General features: G+C 36.6%; 1 protein-coding gene across 1 annotated transcript; it reads left to right on the top strand.

Moving 5' to 3' along the window:
• Nucleotides 1–1996: 1996 nt before the first annotated feature.
• Nucleotides 1997–12669, top strand: slc2a15b (solute carrier family 2 member 15b). Its single transcript, XM_026204958.1, has 12 exons — nucleotides 1997–2239; nucleotides 4240–4338; nucleotides 6010–6170; nucleotides 6305–6429; nucleotides 6659–6804; nucleotides 6997–7129; nucleotides 9224–9411; nucleotides 9511–9621; nucleotides 9855–9956; nucleotides 10916–10991; nucleotides 11295–11422; nucleotides 11872–12669. The coding sequence occupies exons 1-12, from the start codon at nucleotides 2195–2197 to the stop codon at nucleotides 12124–12126; spliced, it is 1569 nt and encodes a 522-aa protein (XP_026060743.1). The 5' UTR covers nucleotides 1997–2194; the 3' UTR covers nucleotides 12127–12669.
• The last annotated feature ends 11528 nt before the right edge of the window (nucleotides 12670–24197 follow it).

Genomic DNA, 24197 nt, shown 5'->3' on the forward strand with positions numbered 1-24197 from the left:
CTCAATTCCCAACATCATGTTTGAAGGAAACCAGCGCTGCTCATCAACTGCAGTGCTATTCCAAAAGTAAAGTGTGCTGGTAGCAGACTCCTGCTGTGGGGCTTTTTTCAGCAGCAAGGACTGAGTACAAGGAAAGCTCAGTGCACTAAAATATTGAGATATTCAGCCTTAATGAAAACCCAGTCTAGAGTGTTCAGAAGCTCAGACTGGACTGAAGGTTCACCTGTCAACAGGACAATGACCCTAAACACAGCAAGAGTGGGTTATACTGTAGACATCTGTGTGAATGTCCTTTAGTGGCCCAGCCAGAGCCTGAGCTTGAACCCTATCAGATATTTCTGGAAAAAGAGCATCTGCCCCATCCAACCTGGCAGAGCTTGAGAGGTGAAGAGATGAGGAGAAGAATGGCAGATAATTCCCAAATGATGAGCAAAGCTTGTAGCATCATACCCAAAAAGACTTGATGCTGTGATTGGTGCTTCATCTAAGTAATGAGTTAAGGGTTCGAATACTTATGCAATGTACTTATTTCAGTGTTTTTTTTTATTTTTTATATACATTAGATTAGAATTAGAATTAGATTACAATGAGAAAGTTGTGACAGTTCTGCTCTTGCTTTATCATTATGCTCTATGGAGTGTAGATTGATTTAGTAATTTAATGCAGTTTAACACAAGGCTGCAACACAACTAAATGTGAAATAAATCAATATATTTTGTAAGGCACTGTATATGTATACACACACACACACACACACACACACACTCCATAGACCATAATGACAAAGCAAAAACAGAACTATCACAACTTTCTATATATACGTATATGTATGTATATGTATGCATATAGTTTTGTGTGCGAGCATCTTCTCATTCTCATGTGAGAAGAAAGAGAGACAAAAAAAAAAAAAAAACCCGGCCAGAGGGAGCTGGTACACTGCCAAAAGAAAAACAAACACAGAACTATTATTTAAAAAAATTGTCAAAGGTTAGTCACAAGGCTGATCAACTGGAGTTTTTTTTTTTTAACTGAGGGAAAACAAATATATTTAATATATATTTAGGCAGAGCACATGATAGCATGATAGTTTATGGAGTGACATTGCAAATAAGTCTTCTTTTGAATTGAGTGTATGTGGTACACATTACACTTTGTTCATCTAGAAAAAAGGGATAATTCACCCCTAAATGGAAATGTTGTCATCATTTACTCCTCCTGTCATGCCAAACCTTTTTTTCTTCACAAAAGAGACTATTCTGAGGAATGTTTGTAACCTAACAGTTTTGATTACAATTGACTTCTATTTTATAAAAAAAGTTGTTATCATATGTTCCATAGAAGAAGAAAAAAAGGTTGTTCAGATTTGGGATGACATGAGGGTGAGGAAATGATGTTGAACCATCCCTTTAAGCTAAAGTCACCAAACCATAACTAATGTTTTAAGGCTTGCAGTGAAGTTGCACATGAGTGCTTGAATAGCAGTGATAATTTGCACATTAAGACATTTACAAATGTAAGATTTTCCAGTTCAGTTACAGTTGATGTGTAGATTTCAGAGTTAAATTCTGGCAATACATGGGATCAGGAGGTTCAATCCCATTACTTTGTCGTCATCATAATGCATAACCCTTACATAACCCTGTATATAGACCTAGACACAGTAACAGCAAAATAAATCACTGGTTTTCTGTTTTCTAGTTGCACTTATAGAGTGAAAAGATAATAGGCTATAACATTAGACTATAACTATATTTACAACGCAGAAGTATATAGCCTATAAATTACCTTAACATCATCATTTTGACATTGCACACACACACACACACACACACACACATCTATAATATTTTGTGTTACCCATGACAAGCAAGTGTTCACTCAGGCAGTGAAAATCCAGTTAATTTGAACAAAGAGTTAAATCACGGGGGTTGTTAACATGTGACAGTGTCAGTCTCACATTTTGACCTTTTAAAATGGTTAGAAATGCTTGTAGGAGGAACTTCATTTGACAGCAAGCAGTGGTTGGTTGAACGTCATACACTCTCCCTCCTCCTTGTTAAATGTGCGGAATTCAGTCTTTATTCAGTCAAAAATAGCCGCACTGGAATGCCGGTGGTATAACGTTTTAAGGGAAAAACAATACCCGCTCTCATTCCAATTTTATCCAGAGAGCCAATTTCTTAAGTGCTTTTAGATGGCAGAAGAGGTTTTGATAGAACCTAATGGGAAAAGTAGAGGGGTAAGTAGACCCAATTTATTTTTGTTCCCTTAATTTTCTGTAAATCTGCAATTTATCTTGTAATCTCTTTAAAAACACAACTAATCTAAACGTAATCATTGTATTTATTAAGCTATTTATTTATTGAATATTTCCTAACTAAAAACTGTGTGTGTGTGTGTGTGTGTGCTCGCGCGCATGTTCAAGAATGTAAGAATGTCACTATGCAATCAGCATGTAGAATGGCTCATGAACCTGTGTTTTTTCACACTTCTGTGAAGGAAGCCCAGCAATGCAGCAATATTACAATGTTTCTATAAATTAATTTATGATCCTTATGATGTTCAAAGGGAGCAGGCCGAAGTGTACCTTTTTTGGTCATTTTCCCATCAGACAAACATTAAATAACATGTTGCCTTTCATGCTTCTTCAAGCTTTAGGATCATGTTTATAAATGCAAAGCATTTTTAACAAAAAGCAGCTATCAAGATATAAGCCACTTTCTTGGAGACACAGCAAGTGGCAGAAAGATCTTAGAAAATAAATCTTAAGAAAAAATAAATAAATAAAATTAAAAAGATAATGAAGATGTGAAAGCTGTCATGAACTTTCCCATTCATTTTCTGTGAGGGGATTAGATCAATAAAAAATCAATAAAGATAAACCAAACCAACTTAAGATAGAAATCACGACATTACAACCTCTGATTTAAAGGGATAAAAAGAAAGAAAAAAAGAAAGAAAATTACTTGTCCCAAAAATAATTGTGAATGAATGATTTAATCACATTATAAATGACTGTACAATGACAAATCATTGATCCTGAGCTCTTTGTAGGCCTGGCTAGAAAGGTTTCCACATTATTGTGTCATTTCTTTATATGAGGAATAAAATGAGGTTTATGCTTCTTTACTGCATCTTGTGAACATCTTGTGCCTGTTGCAGAGAAAGCTGTCTTACTGAGAGCCCTGTGTTCTCTTTTTGTGGTCCAACCCAAAAAAAAAAAAAAAAAAAAGCTCAGACCTTGTTTATAGGTTTTTACTGTAACTTTACTGTTTTTTGTTTTTATTTTTTTAATAAATTCTCTTTTTGAGAATACTTTTGAGAATATCAGTCTCCAACTATGCATTATTAATTCATTGTATAATATATATATAAAATAAAGTTAAGATGGTTTGTGAAATCTGACAAAGGAATTAGTTTATTTCTATTTTTGCTCTTTTTACACATTACTTTTTCACAACTGACAGTCTCTCTCTTCATACTTTAAGTTTTCCAAATCTTCTCAACTGAGAGTGTTTTTTTTTTTTAAACTGCTTTCACTTTTGGCAGGTTATGATAGTGATTTTGTGCATGTGCAGGGTAATTATTGTAACTCAGTTTGCCTGGGCAGGGAACACTCATGCCAGATCTAGTCATGGTTCACTTGCACACTAATGCAGTCACATGCTGAATGGATCAGTGCCAGAGTCTAATACTTTAGACTCAGTTTATGGTTTATAAACAATATAACATTTGTTCTTTAAGTGTGATTTTGTACTCCAAAGATAAATGTCATACTTTATTGTACATGTTGATTGCAGTGTGGATTGAATCAAATATTTCTGTAATCTACCCATTCTTTCTATACACAGTGGTGTCACTATAGGATTCTGGGCCCTTTGCACAAATTTGTGTTTGATCTTAGCCTGGCTTGCCCCAGGACATCAATGTTGGCCCCTCAAAGCTTCTGGGACCTATGCACATAGTTCCCCTTTTTCCCTGATCACGATGTCCCTGTGCCTATATAAGCAGCAGTGTTGAACAGCCAAAGCTGCTTATAAACCTGATTTATGATCAAAGAAAAGTCTGTTCATATCCATATGGTTTTTAAAGCCTAAACAGCTTCCTTATAAAAGCAGCTTTGTGTTAGAAACAATGTAATAATGTGACATACTATGAAAAGATTACATCCCAAAACAAGGATGTATGTTATTATAAATGGCTTCCTGACTCATGGTTGTCTATCACATGTTTCTCCAGCATTTAACCTCATCCCTGTTGGCGGTAGCGTTCCTCTCTTCCTTTGGGAGCTCCATGCTGTATGGTTATAACCTGGCTGTTGTTAATTCTCCTGCAGAGGTGAGTGACACCATCAGCACAATTTTTCACATAGCTTCACATAACCCTTGTGTTTTTATGCAGCTGGATTGAATCACCAAGTGAGATTCAATCCAGATGATACAAACTCATCTACATATTAGCTAGCCTGAGTAGGGCTGAAACGATTCCTCGAGTAACTCGATTACAAAAAAATGATCGAGGCAAATTCCTCTGCCTCGAAGCCTCTTTTAATTTATTTTAAATCTCACGTCAGGTTCTTTCGCAATGATTTTTTACTGTGACACAACGCATTTGCGGCACCCATAAAGTGGAAGGAGACACAATCGCTGCATCAGAAATCTCATACTACAAGGAGTCAGCAGTGTTTTGATTTGAGGGCGCGGGCAAACATGAAGAAAATGTTGTGGCGTGTGTCCATTGCAAGATAGAGCTGGCATACCACAACTAGGGCCCTATGATTTCCACGATGCAGAAAGCACGGACCTAATCGCGGAATCCAGTCATAAAAACGCAATTTACACTTTAACGCGGAATGGCACGGAATTTTTAATGAATTAATCAAAAATAGGTCATTGCACTTACATCAAATCACGATATGTCTATTTAAATATGAATCATGAATGTTCTGCGTGTCTCTGTTAATGAATGGAGCAGAAGCACGTCTTCCTTTATCACACACACTGAAGCATGCATGACGCTCGCGGTGATTTCAGCTTCTGTCATCTCTCTAAATAAGGATGTGAACACATGAATAACATCTCCAGACAGGGGCGTCGGACTGGGGGTAAAACCAGTACTGATTACCAGTGCCCCAAAGGAAGAGAGGGCCCTTGAAAGCACCCCTGTCTCCAGAACTGCTCTGACAGTCACTTAATGAGAATTTGACTATGGAATGATATTCCGGACTTTATTCAAAAGGAATTGTAAATTGCAAACGGTAATGCGCCATTTGCATTTGCGTTTGGATTATGTCACATTTTATGCGTCCACAAATTGAAAACGCAATTGCAAATACAATTTGCAATTCCTTTTGAATAAAGTCCGGAATATCATTCCATATTTGACTGTTTGATTTGAGTAAAACTAGTGTCACATCACATACACAGAGCTGTAAAGGAACGCCAACCCGTCAAAATAAGAGTCCGGTTAAAGACTATTGTTCAGCAGAATGTACATAGCCTACTACTAAAAAAAAAACATTATTTTTTTCTAAGGTTTAATCACACAACATTTCTTCCATGCTTTATTTTTAATAGTAAATCCCCTTTGTTTACCAAAAAGTTGTTAATTTTCAATAATTAAAAGATAAATTAAATTAATGTTTTATGTGTTTAATGTTTAATGTGCTTCTCAGAAACTTAGTTGTTAGTTTTAAGAGACCCAGGAGTCTTATTTTCTCTTGCATAATTAATATTGCACTTTAATTAAGCAAAAACACATTTTATCCGATTACTCGATTAATCGGTGGAATTTTTTGTAGAATACTCGATTACTAAAATATTTCGATAGCTACAGCCCTAAGCCTGAGGGTACGTACATCTTCATTTTGGGGTGAACTATTCCTTTAAGTGTGTTAAGTTAGTTAAATATCTTTAGATAACTGATTCTCATATTGCTGCCTAACATATATTATAACTGTTTAATCATGGCTGGTAATGTCGATTCATGTCCATTTTCTTCTTCACGCAGTACATAAAGGACTTTTATAACCAAACCATTGTGAGGAGGAATGGGTCAGGAGTGGATAAAGAGACTCTCACACTTCTTTATTCCGTCACTGTGTCAATATTTGCCATTGGAGGCCTGGTGGGCTCTCTTACAGTGGGGATGCAAGTTACCAGATTTGGGAGGTACAGTTGCAGCTTATATATGTTTCCCCTCTATTAAACTTAATACGAATAGTTTCTGAAATGCTGATTCAATGAATCAGCTGGGCAAAGTTCAAAAGCTACTTGAATGCTTTGTGCATCTTTCTAATTTGTAGGAGAGGGACACTGGTACACAGCACAGTTCTGGTGTTTATCGCCGGCGTGCTGATGGGCTTCAGCCGATTATGTGGATCTCCAGAGATGATCATCATCGGACGCTTCATTATAGGGATACACTCAGGTTATTCATTTAATATGGAAGGCCATAAATGGCAAAAATGTCTTACCATGTAATTTCCATAGCATTATTTTTTGTTGTTTTGTGGAACAAAAACAGTGGAATATAGTGTAGTCCTACCTTTCTTAAATATGTACACAGCAATTTGTCTACTCATATTGGGTTTTAATTTGATCCTTTTGATTTATTGAGCTGCTGTACTGATATATGCTTCTCTGTTGTGTTTCTGCAGGGATTGCTCTCAGCGTAGTGCCCATGTATCTGGGAGAAATTGCTCCAAAGAATCTCCGGGGCTTCCTAGGACTTGTGCCCAGCATCTTCATCTGCATAGGAGTGTTTATCGCTCAGATTCTGGGACTTCATGAACTCTTGGGCAAGGTGGTTCCCCTCAATTTTATTTTATAACATTAGATCGTCTTTCTCTGTTATAAACATCACAGATTAATTGATTTTTTTTTTTTTTTTTTTTTTTACTTTTGTTGTGGCAAGATGTTTTAAACAGATCTGTTTGTGCTTTACTCTCAGTCTTGTTAAGTCTTGTTATCAGTATTATTTGGTTGTTCCACACAGGAAGAGCACTGGCCTCTGTTCCTCTCTCTAGTTGTGGTGCCTACATTCATACAGCTTATGCTGTTGCCATGGTTCCCAGAGAGTCCCAGATATCTGTTGATGGAAAAGCGGAACATTCATGCCACTATCACAGGTAAAGGCTTATGTTTAAAAGAACAGGTCACCAAAAAATAAAATCTTATTAACCATCATCCTGTTTCAAATCCATATTACAGTCTTTCTTAAGTGGAACACCAAAGTTTTTTTTTTTCTAAGAATACCCTAAAGATTTTTAGTGAATAGCAAAATGTTGCTTCACACAGAGCAATTGCATAAATTTAGAAGACTTATATGACGCGTATATAAATTGCATGGACTACTGTAGGAACTACTATACTGTTATGCTGCTTTTGTTCTTTGGAAGCCTTTTATTATTCGTTGTAATTGTATGGAAAAGAGTGACCACTGCAGTCTCTGGTGTGTAAACCCTATGAAAAGTGATATGTTTAAAATACATTTATTACATACTAAGTATAGTTCAAATCTATGTGCATGTTTACTGACATATTGCTCAAGACTTACTGATATAAACATTTTAATGAAACGTTATTTGGAGTACCTCTTGTGCACAATGCACAAAATGTGTTTTAATGTCACTATTGACTTAATGATCTTTGAAAAAGCAGGATATTTAAAGTGTATCTGGTGTATAATTGCAATAGTTCCACTTTGGCACAATCAAATAAACTTCAGTTTATCTTTAGTTGGGCTTCAGCACTACTTCTGTACAATTAAAGTGCATTAAGTATAAAATTAGTTGCTCCAATTTATATTTGCAATATACTTAGCATGAAGTACATGCAACTTCAAATACATTTAGTATATTTATTTTTCTCTAGGGAAGTTTGAAAAAAAAATATATATATATTTCTGTTTTACAACTTAATATCTTCCATGAAAAAAAAAAAAAAGAAAGAAACAGTTTTGAATGTTCACTGCATAAAGGTTGATTGAATTGTGTTGGAGGGATTAGTGGCCAGACCGGCAGACTCTGATAAGCTGTTATTGTTCGTACTTTGATCTCTCAAAGGCCCATCGGTCATACAGCAGCTACCAGGCAGGAGAACTCACTGACTGCAGCAAAGAATGTGAGACATGATTAGAGGAGAGTAGCAGAAACATTAAATCATTTCAATATAGAATCATCACATATTTGTGTGATTTAAATGTAAGCACATGTACTTCTTGAAGGATGGCTAGATGAATGAGATAATTAATTAAACATTTACATATCTCAGATAACTAGCTCAGAGAACTACTGCTCAGAGAACAACCCCAAATCTGTATGCTTAAAGAAGGAGAAGACACACAACACATGAGTGTCAGGATCCTGTCACCAAACTAAGAATAAGATCAATAAAGGTGACAGGACCCTGAAACTGTTGTTCTGCTCTAAAACAATGTGCACTGTGAAAGATACTATATAAATACAATGAACAATTTTTTTTTATTATTATTTTGTTTATGAGGGTCCTTAAGAAAATGATGTACACTTTATCATACTTTTAAAATATGTTTATGCATTACATAATAATATTCTTTAAAATAAATTACTTGAGTGCGAACAAATGTAATGTTTCAACACTAAATGAAAATGTATTGTAGTTAAAATTTATATAAAATGCAGTAAGCTTGAACTGTGTATTGTAAAGTAGGAATTAGATGCATTTTATATGTAATTTCATATGTAATAATTACTTTTATTGTCTTTGAAAAATGGTGCACTGCCAAATTTACTGACAAGCATTAATGGCATTTCTATATATATATATATATATATATATATATATATATATATATATATATATATATATATATATATATATATATATATATATATTTTACTTGTATTTAAATATATTTGTAATTACACATTTGTCACAATGAAGTTTCAATTTAGTACATTTAAAATACTAACTTTAAATGTCATATTGAATGACACTAAATTTTAAATTATAACCAAGTACTTCACGTGTGCTTTAGTCTGTTCAAAACATGACAATAAATGTGCATTAAAGCACAACAAAAGAATGTTAAAACATTCTCTAATGTACTTTTAATAAAAAAGTTATTAAAAGGGGGAACTTCTTACAACTGTAGGTACCAGAGTATTCTGATGTTTTACCGTGATCTGATATAATCTGATAACATTATACAATGATGTTCAGACTCTGATTCCTCTTTGCAGCTCTGAAGTGGTACCGTCCCAAATCTAACATCCAAGCTGAGTTGGAGGAGATGCAGGAAGAGCAGCGCTCTTTGTCCTCAGTAGAGACTGTCTCAGTATTGCAGCTCTTCAGGGATCCGTCTGTTCGCTGGCAGCTTGTTACAGTCCTTGTGGTGAATGCTGGCATGCAGCTGTCTGGAATCGATGCGGTGTGTGTTTGTTTGTTTTTTTAGCAGTGAAAACTGGTTATGATGAACATAAAATGGCTATAATGTTATTTGAGATAATAAAATGGTTTCGTTTTCTAGATTTGGTTCTACACCAATGCCATCTTTGAGAATGCGGGTATCCCTGCTCAGCAGATTCAGTACACAACCGTGGGCACTGGAGCCATAGAGGTCATCGCTGGACTCATAGGGGTGAGAACACAAAGGCATACCTTAAATACTGGTAAACCATCTTACATTGCAATAGTGATTCTTGTGTGCATATGTTTAGGTTGCTTCTGTGCAGCAGTAAAAACTCAGTATAAACACACAATATGACTGCAGGTCTATGCTGAGTAAAAATGCTCTAGAATGGCAAATATAGATGTGTCTTAAGTAACACTGTGAGTAATTCATAATCTTTTAATTGTCTGGATGTTGTCCAGTGCTTTACTATTGAGCGTGTGGGTAGGAGGCCTCTGATGATTGGTGGCTTCAGCTTTATGGGTTTGTGCTGCGCTGGAATCACTTTCTCCCTACTATTACAGGTAAATATAAACACCATGTTTTTTTTTACTAATTATAAACATATTTGCTTACTCTTAATCACTTCAAGAATATTACTGACCATTGAGTAATAATTAGTTATTAATTAATTAGTTATTATTATAACTAATTACATCTTAATAATAATAATAGTAATGATAATAATAATAAATGTTTCTTGAACAACAAATCAACACATTAAAATGATTTCTGAAGGATCATGTGATACTGAAGATAGTAATAAAGCTGAAAATTTAGCTTTGATCACAGGAATAAATTACATTTTGAAATCTATAAAAATAGAAGGTAGTTGTTTAAATAGTAAAATATTTCACAATGGTACTGCCTTTGCTGTATTTTGAATCAAACAAATGCAGGCTTGGTGAGCAGAAGATAATTCTTTAAAAAGCATTTAAAATCTTACTGTTCAAAAACTTTTGACTGGTTTTATAAAGTCTATATTTCCATTTTTTTTCATGGTTTTGAGTGAGCCTAAAACTGTCTACAACATTTATATTTTATTTATATGTGTGTGTGTGTGTGTGTGTGTGCGTGTGTGTGTGTAAATACACACACGCATGTAAATATTTAGAAAATATATACATTTATATATATATATATATATATATATATATATATATATATATATATATATATATATATATATATATATATATATATATATATATATATATATGTATATGTATATTCATATAATTTATGTTATTGATAAATATATTTAATATATAAACATAACATATTTTTCTTAAATATATACATGCATGTGTGTGTATTTATATGTAGGCTACATAAAAAATAAACACCCTACACACATTATGTAAACAAAATGTTTATTCTGAATGTAATTAATCGCGTTTAATCGTTTGAAAGCACTAAAAAGGGGGCAATAAGATTTTCAATAAATATATTGATCTTTGGTTCTTTTGTCTGTCTGTGTTAGGCTCACGTGCCCTTCATGCGATATGTCAGTGTGGCCTGCGTGGTTGGAATCATCGCAGGATTCTGCATTGGTCCTGGTGAGGATCTCAATGAACAAGAACATTTTCATACCTTTATCGATATCAGACTCTTTAAGGTTGCCTTTTATGTTTGTAATGGCCTTTAGCTAAATAAGTCATATTCATAGAATGGTTTTAACTGAATTACTCATTCTAAAATGGAACCAACGTTTATTTGAGATACTAGTGCCACCTGCTGGTGAAAATACTATTTTTTATTTGTAAAAGAAAACATCATATAGCAGTGTTGCTTTTAAAAATTAATTCAAATACATCATATTAATGTGACTTTAATGCTGTTATATGTTTGTTCCTGGACAGCTGGTGTCCCGTTTCTGATGACAGGAGAGCTCTTTAAACAATCCCATCGATCTTCTGCCTACATTGTAGGAGGATTTTTCAACTGGATATCAAACTTTACCGTGGGATTTGTCTTTCCATTCCTTCAGGTAAATCTATTTCTTTATAATACACCATACACACATTTTATAAAATGTCCAAAAAATTACATATTAACTATAATTTTACAAAACAAAAATGACAAAACATATAGAATAGAATGTTTTTGTTTGTGTGTGTGTGTGTGTGTATATATATATATATGCTGCATTTAATATCTCATAACAATCATCATATACTGTAGATATTATTAACATAAATATTATAAAGTATACACATTTTTATGGAGATTTTAGGTTTGTTATAAACTTACATCTTCATGTATGAAAATTGTAAATCGCCCTTTAGGTATCATATATCTCACTCTTTATATAGGGCCATATTTGTCATATGTTACATTTCCGTACATGTTTAACTGCTAATGATACTGTCAGCATACTAATTGTTTATTTTCATATTAAATTGGACTTTTAATGTCAGATTTCCATTGGATTTTCAGATGTCAGCCGGTGCGTTCTGTTATCTGGTGTTCTGTGGTGTGTGTGTGGGGGTTGCAGCCTACGTTTTCTTCATCATCCCTGAAACAAAGAACAAAACCTTTGTGGAGATCAGTCAGATGTTCGATTTAAGAAACGCTTGTGAAAAGGAAAACCAGCCGCTGGGAATCACTGACCAACTCGGGCTCAAAAAAATGAATGGGTATGGTGCACTTGAGCCTGGAGATATGGACAAAATGGACAAGACTGAGAAATAGTGGTGAAGAAAGAGGGCAGTATTGTTAGTATGCTGTGTTCAGGTGCTACAAACCACTCTTCTGTGCACTGCCAGAATGTGATATTTTCCTGAATTATCTTGTCTCATTAGATCCTTTACAAAAGCACCATTAAACTAGCCCATATGACAAGTAGCCTGCTATGGAGCTTTTATGTCCAAGTCTTCTGAAGCCATACAATAGTTTGTGTAATGAACAGACTAAAAATAGAGCTTATGCATTCACTGGAAATCAACAAAATCTCATATTATTGCTCAGCTAGTAACCATATTCAAAACTCTCCTGTAGATTGTGTAATGTAATTAACTGCATTTTTCTCAAGAAGGATTGCAGCACATTCAAACTGGAACTTCCTGAGGGCTTCAGTTTCGGTTTGTTCCCCACACAGAGCTTTCGTTGGCCTTCAGAAGTCTAAGAATATAGAGCACATGCTATAGACTACAGTACAGTTAAAAAATTAGGGGTTGGTAAGATTTTTTTATGCTTTTGATAGAGGTTTCTTCTGCTCACCAAGGCTGCATTAACTTGACCTAACTTAAAGTAAAAACAGTAATATTTGTTAAATATTACGGCAATTTGAAATAATTGTTTTCTTTTGTAAAGTGTAATTTATGGTGAAAATCTGTATTTTCAGCTAAATTACTGTAGTCTTCAGAGTCACATTATTATAATATGCTGACTTGCTGCTCGAGATTTTTTTTTTACTATTATCATCCATGTTGCTTGATAATTCCGTAAGGAATAGTTCAAAAGAACAGCATTTATTTGAAATTGAACTAATTGAACTAATTTCTTTAAAAAAATAAAAGAATAAAAAAATAAAAATAGCTGACTCCAAATATTTGAACAGTACTTTTATAGTATAGAAAATGACTTTTATCATAATCTCAGGTTGCATTGCAGGTAAACTGTTCTTGTTTTGCAAATCACTGTAAATATGAACGCAGCGGCTAAATGACAAATAACCAAAGAACCTGTCAAGTGCTTCTTATATGGTTTATACTCAAAGAGAAAGAAGATTTATATTCCTCCTACCTGTTGAAATCTGTGACCTGTCACAAATAACTTGGTTAAAAGTATTACTGTTGTTGTTTTTGTTGTTGTTGTTGATGATGATGATGATAATGATATTGTTGAAGTTTAGTGAACTGTCCCATCACTAGTTTTATTTGCAGCCTTATGAAAGTTATAATGTGGCCAAAGTATCATGATGGATTGTATTTTCCTTAAGCCATATCATTTATACAGTTGTCTCCCTTAATTATGTAAGGGAGTATGTTCTTGGCTACATTAGTAGTTTTATTCCAGAAAATTAGTTTATTTGCCTTTATGGTGTACACATAATACGTAAATTAGCTTTAAATAATTAAATAAATATGTTAACAAAATAATGATAACCAAACAATGATCAAGCAAATCAAGTATCTGAAAAGTAATGTGTTGTAAATGTGAAGTAAGATATTGTTTAACAACAAGACAATATGCTGTTTTCAAGTAAATATTCAACAATTTCATGTCATGTGACTGACTTCATTTTTTATTAATATGCAGTTTGTGTATTGGTCAAAGACATTCACTCTGACACGTGCCGAAAAAATACAGCAGAGGGCGCAGCAGGACATAAATATGACCAAAAGTTTCTAAAACATTTTCTGGATTATATAGAACAAGGGGTCTTCAATATGATGATCCCCATGTGAAGGACCCCCTTTCAAAAAAATAAATAAATAAAGGCAGCTGTCATATATATTTCCATGCATTTAGATTCATTTATAATGTATGAGAAAATGTGTCATGCTGTAAATACAGTACAACATGTCGTTGGCAAAATTAAATAATTAGCTCTTATATTGTTCACATTTAATTTGGACTAAAGCCAACTGAAATTATAAAAAAATATTATATGGAAAATATTATGTGAAATATTACACCCTAGAGAAATATAATTGAGGACAATACACTATTGTAATATGAAGAAATTTTCAGTTTTGCTTTTTCACTGGTGATAAGAAAACTTAACAGAAATGAAACTGGTTATTTTCTTTATAACCAGGAGATTATCCATTTTTACTATGGATAAAAAAAAAGATATAACTTATATCAACCTGAAGCTAAACATATACAGTACATCAGTAGTTAAAAAAGTTAAATCTCGTAAATCAGTTTTTATTTATGGTTTTAAAGGGGTCATCTGAAGCTCATTTTCCACAAGTTTATATGATTCTTTAGGGTCTTAATGTAAAGTCTGTAACATACTTTGGTAAAAATTTCTCAATGGTAGTGTAAAATAACACAGTTTTTAGCCTGTCAAAGACAGCTCTACACACGCAAGACATTTTAGGTCGTGTTCCTTTAAATGCTAATGAGCTCTGCTCACCCCGCCCCTCTCTTCTGTGGGGTGAGAACGTCTCAGGTTATGAACGTAACCATGGTTCCCTAAGTAGGGAACGAGACACTGCGTCCTCTAGGGGTCACTATGGGGAACACCTAGTCGTGACCCGTGTCTGAGGCATACATTGAAAAAACACCAACTTGTTGGCCGGCTACAGCCTCTGACGTCACTTCCGGCTCGACTATAAACAAGCACCGGGAGAACACGTCATTCACTTCTTCGTCTGAAGCTTGCGTTCGAAGCATGGCAGGGAGCTAGAGGACGCAGTGTCTCGTTTCCTACTCAGGGAACCATGGTTACAATCGTAACCTGAGACGTTCCCTTTCCAGGAAACTTCGAACTGTGTCCTCCAGGGGTCGCTATGGGGAACAGTATACCAACGCGGCCATGCTGAGGGGAGTGCAGCCCAGAATCAATGTGAGCACTAAGTACCAACTCTACCATTTCCACGGGAGTTGCCCCTGGGACGTTAAGACGGCTGTCTTTGACAGTACCCCTTACGGCCAAAGGCCTAAGCTACATACCCAACTTAAGTGTTAGGTCCTCGGCCCGGGGTAGAGCTGAAGGCTTGGAATCAGGAAAGATTCTTTTAAAGAGATATTGCTAAGAACCTAGCAATTTCTACCAAGTCTTGCCTGTCACACAGGGGCTACCGCTAGCTTACGCATAAGCTCGCTGAAAGAGCTGTCTCAACAGTTCTCTAGTAGCAACACCCTTTTTAAATGGGTATCCCAGGATACATAGGGGGAGTGGCGCCCAAGATGAATGGGGCTTTTACCAACTCAAAAAAGGGCACAAAGCAACCGCACAAAGCCATCACCGTATAGGATTCTAGAAATAATGCAGAATACTAGTGTGTGATTTCAGAAAGACTGCAAAGACTTCACATGCACACTTACCATAGCATGGATTTTCAAATACTGTTCTAAGGAGAGGCTCTCGTGGCACTCTGATAGAGCAGCTCATAGATGGAAAAACAGTATGATTGAGAGTCATCAACTCGATCTATGGAAATAATACTGGAGCGCTCTGGGAAAAACAGAGAACGCATTCTCATATGAGAGGAGAACTCCGAGTTCAGAGTAATGCATTCATAGGCGACCCTTTTTGGAAAAAGGGGAGCACTGCTAAACTACCACGAGAATCACCCAAATAGCCCCTCATGTTGAGGGAAGTGATGCTTCAAGTGTATAAACAAATACACACTGGCTGAATGGAGCCCTATGATTCAAGGTCTTGCGTTCACACTTACCATATACGTGGATTTTAGATAGTGTGCAAAGTGTTCGCGTGCACATTGACCACCATGTGGTTTTGAGAAAGTACACAAAGCTTAGCGTGTGTACCTAAATGTTCCTAAGCATCACAGAGGTGCTGAATCGCACGGGAGAGGCAAGCTCAATTTTACAAACCTCGGGTGAGGGGAGCATCACCTGAGGCAGCATATACAAGAAGATTTCTGTAACTGTAACCTCCACTTCCTGCTAATTGTGACAGCACCACTAAGCGGCTAGGAGACCTCTCAGGGTGACTTGGCCGGACATCCATGAAATTCCCTGCAGTGCTGTGCCAGGCCAGATGATCAAGGAGGCTCCCACAGAAACCTATGATCTCAGCCACCTAATGCCGGAACATGAAGCCAGATGGCTGGTGCCGGCGAGTATTTAGTAAACACTAGGGGTGCTCCGATCACGATCGGCCGATCGTTAATGCGCATCTCGTCAGTAAAGCCGGTTCTCTAATCAGCGGTTAATTCCATCAGGTGCGTGATTTCACATAGAGCAGCTGTTACTACACAGAGCCGTTGTTAACTGAGAAGATGCACCAAAAAACGCTGAAAATGAAGTGGATTGGCGCATCTTCTCTATTAACAACGGCTCTCTGTAGTAACAGCTACTCTATGTGAAATCACGCACCTGATGGAATTAACCGCTGATTAGAAAACCGGCTTTATTGACGAGATGCGCATAATCGGAGCACCCCTAGTAAACACTGTAATTGAGCACTGCAAAGGAAACTCACAGAGTTATTAGTAGATACATAACCACCAGCAATTTAATACACATAAGTATATACAGAGAGGGTTACATTCTCACCCACCCTTCTGCGCTGGAGCCCTGCTCAAGGGGCACCTCCTTTTAGTTCAGACCATCAGTAAGGTGGTTGCCATGAAAATAAAATCAGCCAAAAACATTATAGGTCCCGCATAGGAGATTGTTATGCGAGAGGTTTCCATCTAACCTCTATCAGTAAAGGGGAATTTGGAAGGGAAGGATAAAAGCAGAAGTTAAAAATCCCTGAAGGGAACGAGTAGATTCCTCGGTATCACTCTGATTCGTATGAGAACGCTGCCTCGTCTGGATCACATTCCTTAGCTTTGCTTATTTCCTCATGACCCACGATTCCTCTTACCCCTGCCTGCAGGTGGGGGAGGAGCGCGAGTCGCGACACTAGCCTTCTATGCCTGTCTTTGATCCTCAGATCGAGACAGGCCAGGGCCCCTACGTTGTTTGGGCTTGGACCTTAACCTTCATAGAACGAAGGATCTGAAAGCAGCAGAGCGTGCCTTCGTCTCCCTGAACTTCTCGATCACCATCTCAATGGAAATACCGATATGTTCAGAAGGCGAAACTCGAAATCGAGAAGAAAGCCTTTTCCTTCATCCTGATGTCTGCCAGGTTCATCCACAAATGTCTCTCCGCTGCCACCATGGCCGCAATAGTCCTGCCCATGGTGGAGGCGGCCTGCTTGGTAGCATGGACAGAGGTCCGTGGTGCGGACCGGCTACCTGATCAGGAGAAAGGCCCATGCCTCCATTCAGGTATCTTAGCAGATCAGCATTGAAGCACCACCATCGTGTGTAACAAAGCCACAGCCTGACTTGCTGCTGTGTATGCCTTGCCATTTAAGCCAGATGAATTTCTGAAGGAGCTTAGATGGCAAGGAGGGAGCTTAAGAGAGGATGTCTCCCGTGCAGAAATAATTTTTTTTAGCTCTTTCTCTCATAACCACCTTTGCACATCAACTTGATGTACTCTAATGCTGAAACCAATGGATGCGAGAAGAAAACGGCCTCTTTCATTTCTTTTTTACATCAATATGGAGATCATGCAGAAATGGAAGGCTCACCTGAACTGTAGGGCTATGGTCAGAAAGATAACGCTCATCAAGGTTTTTTTTTTTTTTTTTTTTTTTTTTTTGTGGCCTTACTGGTCACCTTGTACGAAAAAACACTCACAATGCACGCAGAATGCCTCCTCAAAGACATCACGTGCGTGCTCTTCACCCAAAAAAAAATGGCGCAAAGATTTCGCGTGTCATCGGGTGTTAAAAAAACGCAGACACGGATGCACACATTGTCTAAACGCTTGCTAGTAGTCGCCATGACATACAGAGAAAGATCGATCTTACAAGTTCTTTCAGATGCATGTTTCAAACAGAACAGTATATAGTCGCACCGGTAGTGACGTCAGAGGCTGTAGCCAGCCATCAAGTTGGTGTTTTTTTCAATGGATGCTTCAGACACAGGTCACGGCGAGGTGTTCCCCATAGCGACCTCTGGAGGACGCAGTTCGAAGTTCCCTTGAAAGGGAACCCTTCTCATAGAGCTCTTTTTTTCCTTTAGTTATGGAACTTGCTAACTAGCAAACTATCATGAAGAGTTACTTGTAAAGTTTCAGAAATTAACCTTATACTCACTTCTTCTGGAGGTGTAGCTGTTTAAAACTACCTGGTCTCATGGCAAAAAAGCAAGTTACCTGGTGGCACTTTTTCACGAGACGTGGAATACGTACCAATAAGTACGTTACATCACTGCAGTTTCCAAAATAAATGAACACTAGAGGCACTAAAACTCAGACACCTTTTATTCCTTTTCACACGATTTACAGAGTTTTGATTAATAACGCATAATTTTTGCATAATGACCTACTTAAAGAACAAAATGTTATGTTATGACTTCAAAATGCTGGAAGATTTGAAAACAGATGCTTTTGAATGTTAGCATCGCACATATCCAGCTTCATATCTATGAGTTTTCATAGACAGTAGGTTTGTTCGGAAGCTCACACAGTACGGAGACGGACTTCAGAGATAAGGAGCTTTGATTGGAATCCCGTGTAAAAACGATTCAACAAAACAGATCAAATCTGCATATTAGAAAGTTCAAATTGCACGGTTGTATCAACAAATATGTTTTTATATCAGTTTTTGCATTGGTTAACAATATCGTGTGGTTCAGACCTGGGTTTGGTGTAGGACAGGGTTATACAAATCTTGTCCTGGAGGGCCAATGTGCTGCAGGGTTTAGCTCCAACCTTGATCAAACTCACCTACCTGTGATTTTCTAATGATCCTGAAGACACTGATTAGCATTCTCAGGTGTGTTTGATCAGGGGTGGAGCTAAACTGTGAAATGCATTGGCCCTCCAGGACAAGATTCAGAAAACCCTGTCGCACCGCACTTTTAGAAACCGTTTTTAGAAACGGTTATTTGAATTATGAACCACGGCAATATGTACCTGAAGCAACATAATAAAAAGACGGCAATTCGTACTAGGGCCGCACGATTAATCGCATGCGATTGGCAATAAATGTCCATCACCTGCTTTCAAATGGAGCGGCAGGTGATGGACATTTATTGCCAATCACAGAACCGACTTTACTAACGAGACTCGGGTTCACGTGTTGAACCCATGTTTTAGCGCCACTCAGTGGACATATCGGTTGCACTTTATTTTACAGTACGTGTACTAACATGTACTTCTAGTGTACTTACAGTGTATTTATCTAAGAAAGTTCTGGTAACACAAGGTAACTACATGGGGTAGGGTTAGGTTTAGGGGTAGGTTCAGGGTTAGTACCTAGTTATTACATAGTTATTGTAATTACTATAATAAGTACATAGTATGTACATGAGGAACAGGACTGTAAAATAAAGTGCTACCGACATTTCTCTTTGAAACTGTGGTGAAACGTGCAGTAAGGTACGTAGAAACATTGCAGAAAAGTACCCATGTATTTTTATAAGATCGGGTTGGTTTAAAAACATACACACAACTAACTCAGTCTTCTTATAGGACCTCAGATGACAGTAATGGTAAAAGTTGTCCCCCTGTGGCATCACTGTGAGAGTGAGGTGGAGTATCCAATCACATGGCCTGCTGGGCTTTGAGTGACAGAGCGGCAGATACAGAGAGTGTTTGATCGATTGACACTCCTCTCGGTTCCACCAGAGACATGCAAGCACACACTGCCACTGACAGATTTTGTTGAGTGTCCACTGAGCCCTTATCACTTACATCAGTCCATCCACCCTACTAAACACACACACGCACACACACCATCTCCCCAAATCCCCCACCCATCCACTGTCAAGAGTACCAGCACATACCGGTCAGATGCTTTCAACACTCGGAAAACTTGCCATGGAATTCCAGCTCTGTCTTATCTCTCCTGTATGGCACAGCGTGTTTTTCATACCTGTCTAAGCTTCCTGTGACTCCAGACATTTCATCCACAGGAAACCCTGGAGAGCCAAGTCTTATTTTTCATACAGTTAGGTATTTTTGCTGGGAAAAAAAATCTGATTACTGCACTCAGAATGATATGTTCTGTTATTTAAGGATTATGCTGTTTCTCTGATAAAGTCAAATGATTATCTGTATCATTATTATTATACCATGATTTATATTAGAATTAATACAAATGTATACCAATTATATAAACAAAAATCTTTATATTTGTCACATGAATCAATATAATTTTACAATTATTATTATTATTACATGATTATATGATCTGTATATCACTGTTATTGTATTTTTAGTGAACCATATTAACAATGTTTCTCTGTGCGCGTGTGTGTGTACATGCAAGCATTCTTAGGTGATTAACACATCGACAGTCTCAAACTGGTGCTACAGAGCAACTGTGTATGCATACAGATAATGGAGATGATGGATGCCCGAAGAGGGACAGAAATGCCCCTGGAATGTGCCAGTCTCATGTTCTAATGTGTCACTCAGGATGTTCTTGAAAGCATTCCAGACTATTATGACCCGACCCAGCAAAAACCAAAAAGATTTTCTTGTATATTTACATGTAAATGGTGTACATACTGTGGAGGCTGCAGGGTTATGTGCCATTGAGAAATGAATTTGAGAATTACTATTAAATTCTAAGCAATTCTTGGATTAAAAAATAAATGTGTAACTGCAATTTGAATTGGATTGGAAGGAAGTAGATTTATAATTAAAACAAACTGAAATCCAAAAATGTTATCCAGAAAGGCAAAAGGTTTTTAGCAACAAGTACCTAGACTGACGGTTAAAAAGTCTTCAAGTTTAAAGGTTAGTTGGCCTTAAAGTGAAAATGAAAATTATCTCATCATTTACTCATCCTCACGTCATCCCAAGTGACCAACTGACCAACTGTCTTTGTTGTCTTTGAACAAACTTTCTTTGTTCAAATCAACAGAGATTTTTTTTTTTTTTATATTAAAACCATCTTTCTGATTCCATACAGTGTGAGTGGATGAAACTTAAACTTAAAAAATGAGAAACAAAACTATTGATTCACTAGAATATATTGATTTATTAGCTGGGATCATATGGACTACTGTTATGTTCATCTGTGTGTTTTTTGCAGTGTCAGCTTTAAAGGACCCATGCACTTACATTATATGGATAGACTCACAGGGATTGATTATTTTTGTTCATATGAAGAAAAAAAGTAATTGACATGATGGACAGCATAAAGGTGAGTAAGCCTAAATAAATGTTAATTTGAAATGTACCTTTAAAGGAAGGGTTCACCGAAAAATGTCAAAGCGCTGTTTATTTATTCACTCTTAGTGAACAGTAGAGATGATTTTTGACTGAAGGCATGGTCCTTGCCAATCCAAAATACAAGTCAATTTGTGTATGACCTTTAGGAGATTCATAGTTTTATAGACATTACAAGTGTGGTCTGAAGAATTTAAAGGATGGAGTGAAGTTGGGGTCAGAGAACACAGTTCAGTATTTGTCATCCTCTAACAATCTTGTGGTTGTCCCCCACCCAGAGAGGGTCACAGTGCAAGATGGGGTCGCATTTAACCCTCTTGCCACACACACACACACACACACACACACACACACACACACACACACACACACACACACACACACACACACACACACACACACACACACACACACACACACACATGTACAGTTTCACCTCTGTGACAGACAGATGATTAGTTCTCCAGGCTGGCTGTGGGAGAGAGGAGTCCTGTTTCCATGATGCAATAGCTGACTTTTACAGTGACTTTTACAATTGTAGAGAGACTGGTGCACCATGGGATATCTGGAGGACTAGGGATGCCAGCAAACTAATGTCATACCAAATACCAACCAAAACCACCAGGTAAGATGTATCATGTCAGATCTCTGGGTATTTCACCCTACAAACATTTCTGTCTGTCTTTAACAAGAGTGGCTATACATATAAAAATCTCTTTTTCTGAACAATAAAGAATGTTTTCTTCATCTATAAAAGCATATTTAAGACTACGAATGAACCATGGCATTCCAAGTATTACTAATGCTAGACAATCAAGGAGTATTTTAGATTTTTTTTTCTTTTAGATGTTAAGTTTCCATGAAGACCCTAATATGACGAGGGACCCCCTTTGTAAAATATACAGACAGCCTTTATATTCTCAAGCCATTTATACTGTTCTAAATAGAAGCACAAAATATTATGTGGAAAATAGTCATTGTCTGTTGAGTTGACATCTATTTTCTTCAAAGAAGTTGAAAATTGTATGCATCTTCTTTGGTGTATTTGATGGACACATTCATACATTTTTGTATGTGTACCACTTGTTGGGAAAATCAGTCAAAACTGTGGTGCTATTTTTGCTGATAATTCTAAACCTGCTGATAGAATGACAATGATTTCCTTGCTTTATGCCCTAACAAACACTTTTTCGAACTCCTATATAAGCCACTTGATAGATCTTCACCAGACTTTGCATGTAAGCTCTCAACAATGCTGTCAAAATGTTATCAAAAGGATGTTGATATATCAAACTGTTTAGCACTCTCAACGCCCATTTTCTGGCAGAGTTAAGCTCCAATCTAGATCAAACTCACCTACCTGTAACTTTCTAGTGATCCTGAAGACCTTGAAGTAGCTTGTTCAGGTTTTATTAGGGTTGGAACTTAACTCTGCAGTAAAGTGGACCTCGAGGACCACTGGAGTTGAGAATCCCAAGTTTAGCAAATAAATGTTTGATTATTTATTTATTTGGCATGGGCCATTATAACTAATGTCTAGCTATATATTGTGTGCACAAAGTTGAAACTTCTGTCAAACGTGCATAGTTTCATGAATTTCTGATTCTCAGAGGTATAACAGTACATTCTAAACTGTCAGTCAAATCAAATGAAAGTTGCATTGTGGAATATTAATGATGGATATAATAAACCCTTAAAACCTCTAGAAAATCTTTTTACGTTTCCTGTCACTTTTTATCATGATGAATGATAAATAAATGCTTAAAACCAGTTATGGTGCACTGGTAATATTTTACATAATTAACAAAGAAATTAAAAAGAAACTTTAAAAGCGTTTAATATTATTGTAAGAATATAACCTCACTTTGTAGCACCTGCAGCCGGAAAATAATTTGTACATCATTAAATGATTATATATTATAAAATTAATATTATGATTATATGATTAAATCCTTCAGACTAAAATAGCATGCAAGCATAACTCATCAATCAGCTTCTGCTTGTTGACCTGTGACATCCTATGATGTGCAACTGTAAGTGTAAATGTATAATGTGAGCCCACATTATTTTTTGATCACATCAGTTTTCCTTTAGAAGTTAGTTTTTTTCTGATTTTGACACTAGTGTGTGGCTGTAATCGGTTTCATCAAACCCTGACTCTCAGTCAGTTTTCAAGACTGACTTTAGAGGTTTAGAAGATACATTACAATTGGATTGCTTTTATTAGTCATGTACCTAAATTTCAATGTTTTACAATTATTTTTAGTGGTTGTATAATATTAATATTAATTCTTATTTATTTATTTAAATAGGAATTAAACTTGTGGATTTAGACCTTATTTTGAAAACTTTTTTTTCAAAGGTTCATGCAGTGAGGGTGAAGTAAAGGTTGAAGAGACAGAGGCTGCAGCAGGCTAAACCTCAGCATGGTAAAATAATTAGGCCTGGCTTTGATGGGGACTAAACAAACATTACCGCTCTCAACGCTGCCCTTTTTCCCCTCTCCTCCTCTCCGCGATGAGTTCCCTCTGAAACACTGGCCAGCCGACTCCCTTTCTGCTTTCTCGCTTTGTTTGGCAGGCAAGTACACACTCACACTCACACACACACACACACACACACACACACATGTTCTTTCTCCCTCTCTTGCTCTTTTGCACTGTATAATCTCTAGAGATGCGTTGCAACTTTCCTGGAGAAGCAGGTGAGTCAGAACGCATATTTTGCAGCTTCTCTGATCTGTGTTTCAAATTTGGAATTGGCATATGAGATAAAAAGTCAACACTGGATTGTCAGCTAAATAAAACGTACAGGGGGATTAATAAGGGATTAATAAAGGATTAATAACCTTTATCATTTCTGATTCCTGCAGTTGA

This window comes from Carassius auratus, chromosome 26, assembly GCF_003368295.1.
Source record: "Carassius auratus strain Wakin chromosome 26, ASM336829v1, whole genome shotgun sequence".
Classification (NCBI taxonomy): domain Eukaryota; kingdom Metazoa; phylum Chordata; class Actinopteri; order Cypriniformes; family Cyprinidae; genus Carassius; species Carassius auratus.